The sequence below is a fragment of the Vipera ursinii genome (genome assembly GCF_947247035.1).
Source record: "Vipera ursinii genome assembly, chromosome: 2".
NCBI lineage: Eukaryota > Metazoa > Chordata > Lepidosauria > Squamata > Viperidae > Vipera > Vipera ursinii.
In genome coordinates this window covers 199,486,815-199,501,178 of record NC_139513.1, presented here as the reverse complement: position 1 = coordinate 199,501,178, position 14,364 = coordinate 199,486,815, and the positions used below count along the sequence as shown (strand labels likewise).

The 14,364-nt window shown below is 43.0% G+C and overlaps 1 protein-coding gene across 1 annotated transcript in view; it reads right to left on the bottom strand.

The window, feature by feature from the left end:
• The window catches only part of PDE6B (phosphodiesterase 6B), a gene marked incomplete at both ends in the record, with an annotated part of 45,010 nt that overhangs the window by 11,653 nt on the left and 18,993 nt on the right, over nt 1-14,364 (bottom strand). Inside the window, 7 exons of the mRNA XM_083353477.1 lie at nt 23-110; nt 7,099-7,208; nt 8,097-8,204; nt 10,197-10,343; nt 11,910-11,975; nt 12,653-12,796; nt 13,680-13,829. Of these exons, the coding sequence (XP_083209603.1) occupies nt 23-110; nt 7,099-7,208; nt 8,097-8,204; nt 10,197-10,343; nt 11,910-11,975; nt 12,653-12,796; nt 13,680-13,829 (813 nt within the window). The remainder of the gene's footprint in view (nt 1-22; nt 111-7,098; nt 7,209-8,096; nt 8,205-10,196; nt 10,344-11,909; nt 11,976-12,652; nt 12,797-13,679; nt 13,830-14,364) is intronic.

Here is a 14,364-nt window from a genome sequence, read left to right as displayed (position 1 = left end):
GTTTAAAATATTGGTCACCCACCTCTTCTGAGAGCAGAAATTTGCCAAATTCCAAATGGTGTCTCTCTAGAATGGATGAGCCATGAAGTTTTGCTAAGGGATTTTGAGATCTGTTAACAAACACGAGGGAAGATTAAAGAATGGAATAATTATGAGAATGCCAAATACTTCTTTATTTCTATCCTCAAGCTTGTAAATAATTGCTTTGGAACTGGAAGTGCCAAGAACAGCAACCAGACATTGCTGTAATCTTTGATGATGAAAGCTCTTACTAAAAAGTTGATTTTCTTGACTTGTGATATATAACTATAACTATTTTATAATACATTTTGTTATGCTTCATTGATTCCAAGGCAGTTTACAAGGCAGTTTAAATTTTAAAAAAAATGCAAACAACACAAAATTGACACTGTTTGGTTCTAATAGACGAGGACTCAGAGTGGTTTAACAATGAACGAGTTTATTGAATACACAAAGTCAACTGTCAACTGTCAAATGTTGCAACCCTTTTATAGAGAAAGCGTTAGAACTGTAACCAATCAATGGAGTCTCTTTTCCCGCTCCTAGGTTATGGCGTCCAATGATTGCACCTTAATTTCCCGCTCTAAACCTTACTATGCTGCAATCTGTTTGCAATCTATTAAGTGCCTTGTTAATAACTATTTACATACACAACACCCCTTACCCCCCAGTTGATGTTATTTCTTTACAAAATCCTTTAAGTATTTTGGTGGCCTATGTATTCTAGAAGGGTATCTGTTACCTTGGCTGCTAGGGACCCCTCTTCCTGATTGACTGCTTGGCTGCTTGTCACTGCTGGACCTGGGCTCTGGGTTACTGGACTCAGATGTTTCCCTGTTGCTGTCTTGTGTATTAGTTTGTGTTTGGAAATCAGTGGTCACTGGCCTACTTCGCAGGGGTATTTCCCATTCAATTTGACTGAATTGTTGTTGTTGGGTACCAGGGGATGGGTCATTTTGCCTTTCCTCTACGCCACTCTCTGGCCTGTTGTTATCGCTGAACCTGGATGTACTGTTTCCCCCTAGTATGCTTTGGTCCCCCTCTACTGGCACACATCCGCTAGATCTTTTCCTCAGCTGGTCTATGTGTCTTTTACAGATCCTATTCCCTTCCCCCTCAATAGTGTACGACAGGGGACCTAAGATTTCAGTCACCACCCCAGGAATCCATTTGTCCCCTTGGGCATAGTTTCTGGCCCAGATCAAATCCCCCACTTTAAATGTTCTGTTAGGAATGTCCAATTCAATGTTTGGTTGAAGTCTGTCAGGGTGTAATCTGTCCAATTTGGTGGTTAGTCTCCTGCCCCACCTCATTTCAGCTGGACTTTTCCCTGTAGCAGAACAAGGGGTCGTGTGTTGGGCCAACAAGAACTCGGCCAGTCTCTGATGCCAGTCACCTTGAATGATTCTTTTTAAAGCGTCCTTCGTGGTCCTCACATTTCGTTCAGCCAAGCCGTTGGTGGAGGGGTGGAAGGGTGCTGAAGTCTTGTGCTTAATCGAGTTGGCCTTGAGGAAATCCTGAAATTCAATAGATGTGAATTGTGGCCCATTATCAGACACAATTAAATCCGGCAACCCATGAGTGGCAAAGAGGCCCCTTAATGCCTGTATTGTTCTACCTGAAGTTACTGAACTGACTGGTACTACCTCTAGCCATCTAGAGTAGCTGTCAACCACTACTAGGAACGTTAACCCTTGGAAAGGTCCAGCAAAGTCAATATGAATCCTGGACCAAGGATTCCTAGCTAGTTCCCACTTATGCGTACGGATGTGTTGTTGTTCAGGCCTGGAACGTTGGCACAGATGGCAATTGGCAACACATTCCTCAATGTCGTTGTCCAGTCCTGGCCACCACAAGTGACTCCTAGCCAACGCCTTCATCCGTACTATTCCAGGATGTCCCTCATGTAATTCTAGTAGAATAGCTGATTTGTGGATTCCTGGAATAACTACACGAGTTCCCCAGAGTAAGCATCCCAAATGAACTGACAGTTCATCTTTCCTTCTGAAATAGGTACTGTATTTTTCGTCCGGTTTGGCGTTAGGCCAACCACTCATGACCCAGACCATTACTCTCTTTAAGGTGAGGTCCTTATTAGTTGCCTCGGCTATGTCTTTAGCAGTTAGGGGCAAATCAGGAATGTCCTGTAGGGACATTATTTGTCCCACAGGTGCAGGGTCCTCCTCTGTTATGCTTAGGGGCAATCTGCTAAGAGCGTCAGCGTGTCCCATGTCCTTGCCTGGTCTGTATTGTAGGGAAAATGAGTATGCTGAGAGGAAAATGGACCACCTCAGCATTCTGGGCGACATGATTTGGGGAGTCTGTTTATCTGTGGTAAACAGTCCCAGCAGGGGTTTGTGGTCAGTCAGTATGGTAAAGTTCCTACCATAAAGGTAGTCGTGGAACTTTTTAACTCCTGCCACTATAGCTAATGCCTCCCTGTCTATTTGAGCATAATTGCGCTCTGCCTTGTTTAGTGTTCGGGAATAATATGCAATGGGTCTTTGTATTCCTTGGTTGTCTAAGTGGCTGATCACGGCCCCTACGCCATAGGGCGAAGCATCGCACGCCAGGTAAATTGGTTTGTTTTCTATAAAGTGGGTTACAGTAGATTTACTGGAAAGGATGTCCTTTAAGGTTTGGAAACTCACTTTGTGTTTGTTCTGCCATTGCCAAGGGGACTTCTTATCTAAGAGTCTGTGGAGGGGTTCTGCAATGGCAGCCTTGTGTGGCACAAACGTGTGGTAAAAGTTTACCAAGCCAAGGAAGGCCTGTAGTTCCGCCTTGTTCCTTGGTTCTGGGGCCCATTTAATTGCTTTAATTTTGTCAGGGGTAGGGTGGATTCCACTTTTGTCAATCCTGAACCCCAAAAAATCAGTGGATTTAACCCCTATGCTACATTTTTCCTTTTTAAGTTTCAATCCAGCCTTCCTAAATCTACCCAGTACCTGTTCCAGCCGCTCTACTAACATCTCCTCATCCTTTCCTGCTATTAGGACATCATCAAAGTAAGGGCATACTCCAGGTATGCCCTTTAAGGTCCTCTCCATCACTTCTTGGAAGATGCCTGGAGCTGCTGCAATTCCAAATTGCAGTCTGTGGACTCGGAACGCCCCCTTGTGGGTAACAATCGTCTGTGCCTCTGCAGCCTCTTTAGAAACAGTCAACTGTAAGTACGCATGCGCCAAGTCTAGCTTGGCAAACATGGCGCCGTCCTGGATCGTGGCGAGGACCTGCTTCACCGTCGGGACCGGGTAAGCATGCTTTTTCATTCCAATGTTCAGGGTGGCCTTGTAGTCAGTGCAGATTCTCACATCCCCGTTAGGTTTGAGGGGTGTGACAATCGGCGTTTCCCACAAACCACCCTCAACAGGTTCTAATACGCCCTGGCCTACAAGCCGGTCGAGCTCGGCCTCGATTTTTCCCTTTAAGGCAAAAGGTACCCTTCGGGCCTTAAGCCTGATTGGTTTTACTGAGGGGTCTAGGTTAAAGTTAATGGGGGGCCCTTTGTACTTGCCCAGAGATCCATCGAATACGTCTGCAAATTCATTGCAGACTGATTCGAGGGTCTTATTTTTAATCACTGAATTTATTCCCCCGATCCAAATTCCCAGGGCAGGGAACCAGTTAAGTCCAATTAAGCTGGTCCTATTTCCCTCTGTCACAATTAATTCTAAGACCCCCTTAAATCCCTTAAATTTTACGCTAAGGCTGGTCTTTCCTTTTACTTTTATTGGACTTTTTTGAAAGTCCGTTAATTGAATATTTGTTGGACTAAGTGGAATTCTCTTTCCACTTATTTGTTCAATTCTCTCAAGGGTTTCAGTGGAAATTATTGACACTGAAGCCCCTGAGTCTATTTCCATTCTGCAAGGGACCCCTTGCAGGAGGACTGTGATTTTTAATTTTCCAACTGGAAAATTGTGACCTTTTCCCAGCCTCCTCCCATTGACTCGCGCCACCTCCCCTAGCTTTGGGATTTTAACCCGGGGTTTAGGGGTCTCCTTGCCACTGGACTTAGGGGTTACCTTACCCTCAGGCCACACATCGACTTCGTTAAGGCGGTTGTCGCGAGCACGGTTCCTGCAGATGGCCTGGATGTGGCCGGTCTTGCCGCATGCCCGGCACCTTGCGGAACGGAATCGGCAGGAGGCGCGGGGATGGTTGCCGCCGCAGCTGCCGCACCGGTTCTGGGTGTCAATGTCGCGCGGTCTGGTTGCGGTGTCCCGCCAAGGTCGTTGTGTCCCGGTCGGTTGTCTTTGCGGAGTTGCGGTTTGTTGACGGCGGCCAGGTTCAGGCCCTTCGCTTCTGGGTTGTCTTGGCGCCAATTTTCCAAATCGCCTGGAGACTTCGGCGATTTCTTCCTCCCACTGCTGGTCCACCTCCCCGCAGTCCACATAGCCCTCTTGGTTGATCTCGGGCGCCGCTGCCATGCTACTGCGGGGGGGGGTCGCGATACCCGGTTGACTCGTAAGTTAAAAGTTCGTCAAGCACTTCCTGCAAATCGCTGGTGGGTTTGACGATTATTCTGTTTTGTAGTTGTTCATCACGTAAGCCCAGTACTACTCGGTCCCGAATTCTTATTTCTAAATTATCGTATTTACATCGTACTGCGGCTTCCCTGACGGCAGCGACAAATTTTTGAATGGATTCTCCCGGTCTCTGGTTCCTCTTTTCGAAGATGCGCCGCCAAAAGAGTTCAGATCTTCGGGGAGTAAAGTGGACCTTTAATTTGGCAAGGAGGTCGGCGTAAGGCACGCTTGAGACTGGTTGCGGTTGACACAGTCCGACAGCGACTCGGTAGACCGGTGTCCCGCAGATCGTCAGTAATGCAGCCACTTTTTTACGGTCGTCGGTGATTCCGTTCACTAACAGGAACCCTTCGACTTGTCCAATGTATTCTTCCCAATCTTCGGGGAAGTTTGGGTCGAATTCCTTCAATGACCCGATTTGCACCATTCGGAGAATTTTTTCCTTATTCTTCCGCGGCCGCTCGGTTGACTGTGACTCGTTCTGAATTTGCCGCCTTTCGCGACAATTCCGCCAATTCTCTGGTCTTCTGTCTATCCCACCTTCGTCGCCAGTTGTTTGGTTCTAATAGACGAGGACTCAGAGTGGTTTAACAATGAACGAGTTTATTGAATACACAAAGTCAACTGTCAACTGTCAAATGTTGCAACCCTTTTATAGAGAAAGCGTTAGAACTGTAACCAATCAATGGAGTCTCTTTTCCCGCTCCTAGGTTATGGCGTCCAATGATTGCACCTTAATTTCCCGCTCTAAACCTTACTATGCTGCAATCTGTTTGCAATCTATTAAGTGCCTTGTTAATAACTATTTACATACACAACAGACACGATAAGAATATCACATGTAAAATTCTAAGCAGCAAAACCAACAGGCAGATATTTAAATGTCAGGTGGCTCAGTGGGTTAGGATGCTGAGCTTGTCGATCAGATGGTCGGCAGTTTGGCGGGTCGAATCCCGAGTGCCGTGTAGCAGAGTGAGCGCCTGTTACTCGTCCCAGCTTCTGCCAACCTAGCAGTTCGAAAGCACGTAAAAATGCAAGTAGAAAAATAGGGACCACTCCGGTGGGAAGGTAACAGCGTTCCGTGCGCCTTTGGCGTCCGGTCATGCCGGACACATGACCACGGAGACGTCCTCGGACAAGGCTGGCTCTTCGGCTTTGAAACGGAGATGAGCACCGGCCGCTAGAGTTGGAAACGACTAGCACACATGTGTGGGGGAACCTTTATACTTTAGAAGTATATACTTCACCACTGCATAACTAAACATCTACTGCATCATTTCTTTTTTCTGTATAATTCCTTAGTCAAGGAATGATAAATTAATATGAGGGTGGCTTCCATCTTTAAAAATGGTAGTTTTTGAAGTTTTATTTATGGAGGTTATAAGCCATCAGAAATTAGAGCAATGCAGATTTGCAAAATCTGAAGACCTCAAAAAGATTTAGGAAACCCTTTGATGCCATCCACGGATCCTTTGGATTATTGCATCCCACATCTGGTAGCTCAGGGCTCTTCAAACCTGGCCCTTTTATGACTTGTGGACTTCAACTCCCATAATTCCTCAGTCAGCATGCCTGGCTGAGGAATTCTGGGAGTTGAAGTCCACAAGTCATAAAAGAGCCAAGTTTGAAGAGCCCTGTGGTAGCTGTTGGCAACATGTGCCCAGAGGGTTTAAGGCATGGGTCTTCAAACTTGGCTGGCTGAGGAATTCTGGGAGTTGAGGTCCACAAGTCTTAAAGTTGCCAAGTTTGAAGACCCCTGGTTTAAGGTATCTGAAACACCTGCATCAGAAGATTTCTGCCTCTTCTTTTAAGTTGAAAGCCAGAAGGCTGCCAAGCAAAACATTGTTCACCCCATCCTCCTTCAGCACCATCTCTGTTTCCCAGAATGCCTTTCAGAAAATAAAAATATTCACTGAATGAGACCCTGTATTGTAAGCTGCCTAGTGATCTCAAGGAAAAGTAAAGTGAGAATGATTTCAGATACTCCTTTGCTACAAAGGTAAGTCCACCATGGAAGAGACTAGACCTTGGCTTTATCATTGTGCGTACTTTTACTGGTATTGGGGGGGGGGATTGTTAATGAATGGATAGCTCTGTCATCACCACTAGGAGTTTTGCTTTTTGAGAATTTATAATGGTTGGAGTTGCCTTTGGGGAAGGTGAAGAGCTAAAATATTTCCTGAAGAGCTGGGTGCTATTTCTGCACACTTGAAAACCTTGTGGATACGCAAGAGGGAAACCAAACGTTTCTGAAATGGTTAACTAGTTTGGAGGAAAGAAAGTAGGAATTTATTGTTTGCAATTTCTTAAGATCTGTCTGTTTGGGATCATTAAAACCAACTGGTAGTAATCCCTTGAACTGTCACTGAGAAGAAGCACAAGAGTCTCTATCAATGTTTAAGGGGACACAGGTGGTTTTTCTTATGTGCACAAAGAATCATTCCACTTTTTTTGGGGGGGCAGCCTGTAGAATTTAATATGAAATCTATTCTGAATCAACAGATCCCAATATAAATTGCATTGATAATACAACAAGAGGACCTACTTCATCTGATAAAGATTGTTGGTTCCTCGGTGATCAATATCATGACACAAGGCTGCAGTGACCATGGCAAAGGCTTCAAGATCGGTGTAGTACTGCTTCAATTTACCTGTCTGTACAAAGAAAGTTTTTAAAAAAAAACTCAGGTTTTTTTAAAAAAAATCATCAGATTTAGCTTTAATTTTGTTAGAGATTTTTTTTAAACACCATACAGGCTGAATTTCCATTGCTACTCATATCACAAGCTATCTTAGTTTTTGCATCAAAATTAAATGAAATTTTCATTCAAAAATCTTAAAGGAACTGAGTATTCATGGCCATCATTTGTAACCCACAAAGCCCTTTCCAGAATCAGTGGAACTCAAAATGTTGGCTTTTCTTTTTCTTTTTTCTTTTTTCTTTTTTGTAATTAAGCAGGTTTTTAGAATCAGAAGCCTTGAGGATGCTAAAGTAACTCAACATTCCTAAATCTGCCTCCAAATAAAGATAATTTCTCCCTAAGTGCTTTAAATATTATGGACTGCGATTTTTGTATAAAGTACTTTATCTCCTAATTTCCTGGTAAATGATGGAATATGTGAATCTGGGCTCATAAACAAGAATGAAGTTGGAAAAATCTCAGCTAAAAATTGCTGCAGGTACTTAAACTAAGAATTCTGAGGTGGGTGAGAGTTATGAATGTCATTGTTTTAAGGGCAGAGGCAATTATATGCTAGCAAATGGTAGAAGTGAGAGTTATAGCAGGGAATGACAGTTGTTCTAAACTGGAACCGTTTCTGTGTAGAGCAGAATTCCCCAAGCTCTGAGGCACCAGGGACCGGTTCCGTGGAGAGAGGTTTTTTCCGTGGACTGGAGGGGTTGTGGTTTTGTGTGCTGCCTGCATCCCACGGATGGGGCTTTGCTTGTTTGTGCGGACCGGTTGCTGGCATGCTGCAGCCCGGTATCGGTCCACAGACCGGGGGTTGGGGACCCCTGATATAGAGAGCTCAGTAAAGACGTACCATAAGAAGGGTGAACATAGTCTGTGCCACGTTGAAGCCATGACGCCAGTTGTGGTAGGTAATCCTTCGATAACCTTTACTGACTGAAAAAACAAACCTCACCAGGACCTGTGAAAATAAAAACAGTTAATCAGCGCAAAACTGCACAGTTTTGTGTGCAGCAAGTTTTTCATAAGGAGGTAAGAAACCACCCCCACCCCCAAAAAAAGTTTCTTATCCAATTTTCAGTATTCAGATGTTCAGGGGAAAAATAGTACAGGGAGTACAGGGAGTCCTCGATTTACAACAGTTCATTTAGTGACTGTTCAAAGTTATAAAGGCACTGAAAAAAAGTGACTTATGACCATTTTTCACACTGATGACCATTTCAGCATCCCCAGGGTCACTTGATTTACATTCGGGTGCTTGGCAATTGGCTCATATTTATGACGGTTGCAGCGTCCTGGGGTCACATCTTCATCTTTTGCAAGCTTCTAGCAAGCAAAGTCAATGGGGGAAGCCAAATTCACTTAACAACCGTGTTACTAATTTAACAACTGCAGCGATTCTCTTAACAAATGTGGCAAGAAAAGTCGTAAAATGGGGCAAAACTCGCTTAATAAAATTTGGGCCTCAGTTGTAAGTTGAAGACTATCTCTTTTTTTCCTTAGTGACCCCTTAGTTTATTTTATTCATTAATTTGGATCAGTGATACCTGAAGTGTTAACTTAAAAAATTGAAGCCGTTTATAATCTAAATAAAATGCATTAGGGCAGGGGTCTGCAACCTTGACAACTTTAAGACTTGTGGACTTCAGCTCCCAGAATTCTGGGAACTGAAGTCCACAAGTCTTAAAGTTGTCAAGGTTGCAGACCCTTGCATTAGGGTATACAAGTTACTAAGGAAGGATAAAAGCATACACATGTTTTCTCCTGACCTAGGCCTTCACCTTCAATGGCCAGTTGGTTTCTGAATCTTGGGAACCCAGTAAGTTTCAAAACTGTAGACGTTTTAGAAGATGTTAGCCTGGCCTCTGGAAATGGCTCTCTGGGGAGTCCCAACTTAGATTTAGTAGTTATTTCTGCTACTAACTAATTTCCAGACTGATGAAGATCCAAAAAATGATTGTGATGATCCTCCTGCAGATTAGATGATGCCATGGCTGGAGGCTTACAAAAACAAGTATGCAGTTGTTTAGTGGCTAACATCCAAGTATTGATTGATTGGCAGTTCCCTGTCCTCCACTGTTGCTCAAAAAGTGCTAGCCAACACTGATTGGCTGACGGATTCTTTGCATGTAAACATGCTGTGTTCTCATGGCATCTTGGCTTTCAAAAATGGAAGGAGGAGAACAACTGAAGCATTACTGAAGAACCTATAAATTGCAATGAGAGATTTTGTGTACAAAAAGTCTGGCCAGCTGGAATCTCCCATGGGTTTTGATTCTACTGAGAAATACAATAATCACCCAAGGAGCAGGATATTTCCAATCTACGTGCAATTCTACAATGTTCCTACTATCCCTCAGATAATCTACATTCAATATGTATATCCAGTTGTGGGATTCAGCCGGTTCGCACCACTTTGGCAGAACCGGTAGCTAATTTTTTGTTGCCCAGACCCAGAATGGACTTCCAGAAGTGGCATCCACACAGAGAACCGGTTGTTCACATATTTGAATCCCACCATTGTGTTTATCTGATTTCCTGTTTCCTTTCTATACAGTTTTATGGCTTTTGCTTTATTTTGTATCGCCTTGATGGAATGGCAAAGGTATTGGCTTATGACTTGGGAGACCCAGGTTTAATTCTACTCTTAGATAGGGGAGCTCACAAGATGACATTGGGATAAGTAACCCCCTCTCAGCCCAATCTATTTCCTAGAGTTGTCGGAAAATTTGGAGGAGAAAAGCTATTAATTCAGCTTTGAACTACTGAAGGAAATGTGGGATATAATGCAAGCAGACAAATCGTTTTTAAAAAGACAACCCATTTGTAGAAAGTTCAAAATGCCACTGTCCACTTAACAGGGGATGGGTGCAAAGCCAGAGTGTGCTCATTACTAATTTTTAAAAATGTATTTATATTTGAGGAGGGGCCTGCAAAAAAAGTTGCCATTTACCTCCTGTGGAATTTGGAATTTTTTCACCACTCCAAGCTCATAATACATTTGAATGCCACATTTTACAAGATCAAGTTCAGTCCATTCAAAATCAGAAAAGTGAAAGGCGTAGATTTCACATTCTTCAGGATTTGGAAGTATTTCTTTCTAGGGGGGAAGGAAATAAAGAATAACACTTCTAGTTTAGATTCCAGAGTGGAAGCAGCAAGCTTTGCTCTCTGAACTCCCATAAAAACAGTGACTATGCTTGCATCTAATGCTACTTCATGAATTAGCAAACAGTGCATAAGTTGAATACACAAAACCAAACTTTGTTCAATTCCTGTCCTTCAGAATAGCTTTGTCAGCATTTAGTTTTATTTATTTATTTAATTAGATTTCTATACCGCCCTATTCCCGAAGGACTCCACGCCATGCTTCCTGCATCAAGGCCGACGCTGGTGCCGGCAGGAGAACACAGCGTCGGCAGGCCTGCTGAGGGGCAGCTGCTGGCTCCCATCCTCTGGAGCGCGTGGCGAGGGACTGGACCCACTGAACCCGCCAGTGTGGGTTACTTTCCCAAGATATTGATTTGGTAATGTTTGGAAAAATGGAACTGTAGTTTCTGTAAGCTCTGGTTAATTAAGCAAACCATTTACAGATCCATTCCTTGTAGTTATCTTTTTTGCAATTGATCAGAGCTTGTGATCATCTACAATCTCACAGTGATATGGGCAGATAGGACGACTCCTCACAGCCAGTTTTTTGCTCTGGATTCTTGGTGGCATTTGTGTTGCGTTTAAATAACTGTCTTGTCTGTTTCTGGGTCCCTGGTTTCCTGCCATGCTACCTTTAGTGCATACATGTGTTTGCATATAAATGTCAATTCCTGCAATGAGCCATGGCCAATATTTGTAATCCATGACTATTACAAGCAAATGAGGTCAGTGTTTTCCTCAGTAAATTGCTTCTATAAAAATGTGGAATAATTTTTTTTCCTGTCAGGCATTACATCATATTAAAGCTAAATCTACATTGCCAACCTTATTTCCCACCTTAAGTTTGTGAACTGAGGTTCTGGATTCATGCTAAATATGTCAGTAGGTTTAGCACGGAAAATTCTAGGGAACTAGCACAGAAGAAACACTTTGCTGAAATTAATAATTTTTGCAAAAAAACCCACATTTAATTCTTTTCAATAAAATGCATGGGTGAAATCGAGGACTGGGTTTTCATTAAAGTCTAGAAAAACTGCTGTGATGAAGATGGCCAATCAATTTTTTTTGGGGGGGGGCTTGTATGGTGTTTGCTTAATAAACTTTGAATCAAATAATGTTGGTTGATATTGTACTTCGCTAAAACACACTTTATATGTATCAGAGGAGTCATATCAGGAAAGACATAGAATCAAAGGCAGGAGTCATTAACTCCTCATGGACAAATGATTGTTCAATGTTTTCTTGAAAACTTCTAGTGATGGAGCATCCATAACTCCAGGAGACAAGCTGTTCCACTGATTAAGGAAATTCTTCCTTAGTTCCAAGTTGGATATCCCCTTGACTAACTTTCACTCATTTCTTCTTCTCCTGCCCTCTGGACTATGACCTCATGACATCCTTATCTGCTCATGTAATATTTTCCTATGTAATGTGCAACAGAATAAAAGGTGTCCCAGTTTAGATCTGTAATCTTTAAAAGAAGGGCAGGATGCCACTCACAACAATTGACACTCACTAGAAGTTTCATCAGTTCATCCTCTTGACATTCGTTCACTTCTTTGCCAAGCCTCTCTCTTGTTGGCTGTGGAAAAACAAAGGTATGTTGAAGTTATGAGCATACAGGAAGTATATTTTGGAATCTAAGTCAGCAGATGGATAAAACCTGCAACCTTCCAGTACCATCAACATATTTTTCTGACAATTTAACATTTTCCTAAAAAAAAACCAACCCTAACCAACCTTGTTCAATGCTTGTTATGTAATCATGCTTAATGACAGGGCTTAGCTTGTAGCAGATCTTGTAGCACTCAAGATCTAAATAGTTCTCAATCTCTTAAAGGTAAAGGTAAAGGTGTGTGCTAGTCGTTTCCAACTCTAGGGGCCGGTGCTCATCTCCGTTTCAAAGCCGAAGAGCCAGCGCTTGTCCAAGGATGTCTCCGTGGTCATGTGGCCAGCATGACTACATGCCAAAGGCGCATGGAACGCTGTTACCTTCCCACCGGAGTGGTCCCTATTTTTCTACTTGCATTTTTACATGCTTTCGAACTGCTAGGTTGGCAGAAGCTGGGACGAGTAACAGGCACTCACTCTGTTACGCAGCACTCGGGATTCGACCCGCCAAACTGCCGACCATCTGATTGACAAGCTCAGCGTCCTAACCCACTGAGCCACCGCGTCCCTAATCTCTTAACAGTTGCCTTAATCAAGAAATAAGGACTAGAGACAATTAGAAAAGAACCAAATCTTTAAAAGTCATACCAAGAGCTCTTGAAGTTCATCCTGGTCACATCGTACATGGTAAAGCACCATATCCCGTGCAATGTCCTTTCTATTCTCCAGTTTATTCATCTTATCATAGGTATCAGTATTGAGCACAGACCAGCCCAGAAACTGTGTTAAGGACTTGAAAAACAAAACAAAAATATTTTATTGCTAAACAGGAGCTGATCTTCTTTTTGCCCTGACCATTTCTTTTTATCTGAGCTTTCAATTCTTAATACTCTCGGTTATTATTACTATTATTATTGGATATGTATATCACCACCATCCTTCTCAGGTGCAACTGAAGTGCTCAAAATGGCTATCTTCATAGATTGAGGCCAGAGAATAGCAAATAAAAACCAACAAACAAAACTGGCAGTGATATCAAAAAGGGTTTTGGAGAGTGGAATTGATGGCACTGTTATATTCAATCATAATCTGTTGATAATGTTGACTGTGTAAACCCAACAGCTCATCCAGGAAATATGGGACTGTTTCTTTGATAAGGAGTCCCAAATAGAATTTGAGTTCAAAATCAAAACAAATTACATATGAGGCAAAGAAAGTGAAAGTTAAGAGGAAACAGGAACAATGGGAGTTTAGATAAGTGAAAGATATCAGGATAATAGAAAAAGAAAAGCTTTTCCCAAACTGGTATCCTGTAAATGTCCTTGAGGACATCTAGACTCTAGAGGACTATAACTTCCAGAATACGGCCAATGGCCAGTTCAAGATTAATATAAAGAAAGATGTGAGATATCAGCTTGCACCTAAAAGGAACTACAAAGGAGAGGTATATTAGGAATAATATGAAACCACCATTTATAATATGAATCTTAATCTTATTCACTGGATGTTCTCAGTCAAAGATCAAGGCAACAACAGAAATGGAACTGTGCTGAATGGGTTGATTTATTCTGTTTGTCACACTAGAAGTTAAATTAGCCCCTGCAGAATTGTATATGTAATCAACTATTTTATGGGAAACACACATTATATTTTCATGTCCATTAATTATGCCTACCTCCATTAGTGTTTCATCCTGTTCATCAAAGGGCTTCCCATCTTTTCTATTGTAAAATGTAGCAACACCTACAATTTCTTCTTTTTTGTTGACGATTGGCATTGAAAGAACATTTTTGATGATCCATCCTGAGTCATCAACAGGACCTTTCTTAAAACACCAGCTTGTCAGTACAAAACATATCTAGTGCTTACCTGCAGATCTAGCCACAATAAAGCTGTTTATATGATGCAAATCTGTTACTAAAACAAATCTGTGCAGCATTTTTTATTTAATATGATTTTTATAGAAATAGACAAATTGATGTGCTCTAGATCAGGGGTGTCAAACTCAATTTCATTGAGGGCCACATCAGCATTGTGGTTGCCCTCGGGGGGCCAGGTGGGTGTGGCCTACTGGGTGGGCGTGGCTAGAGTGCGTATGGCCTACTGGGTGGGCATGGCCAGCTCTACATCATTTTTATCAAGGGGGCCTATGGGGGCCTGGGCAGGAGTGGAACAGATCTGAGGGTCTCTGGCAGAAGGAGATGGGACCAGGGAAGTGCCAAGGCATGGTCCACCAGAGGAGCCTCACTGTTCCTCTCAGGCCATTGGGGGGGACTGGACAGTGGCGTGGAGGTCAAATGCCTAGCCCGGCCCTCAAGCACCCACGGCATAAGCCCAGCCCCACTTCACCAAGGGGGTGC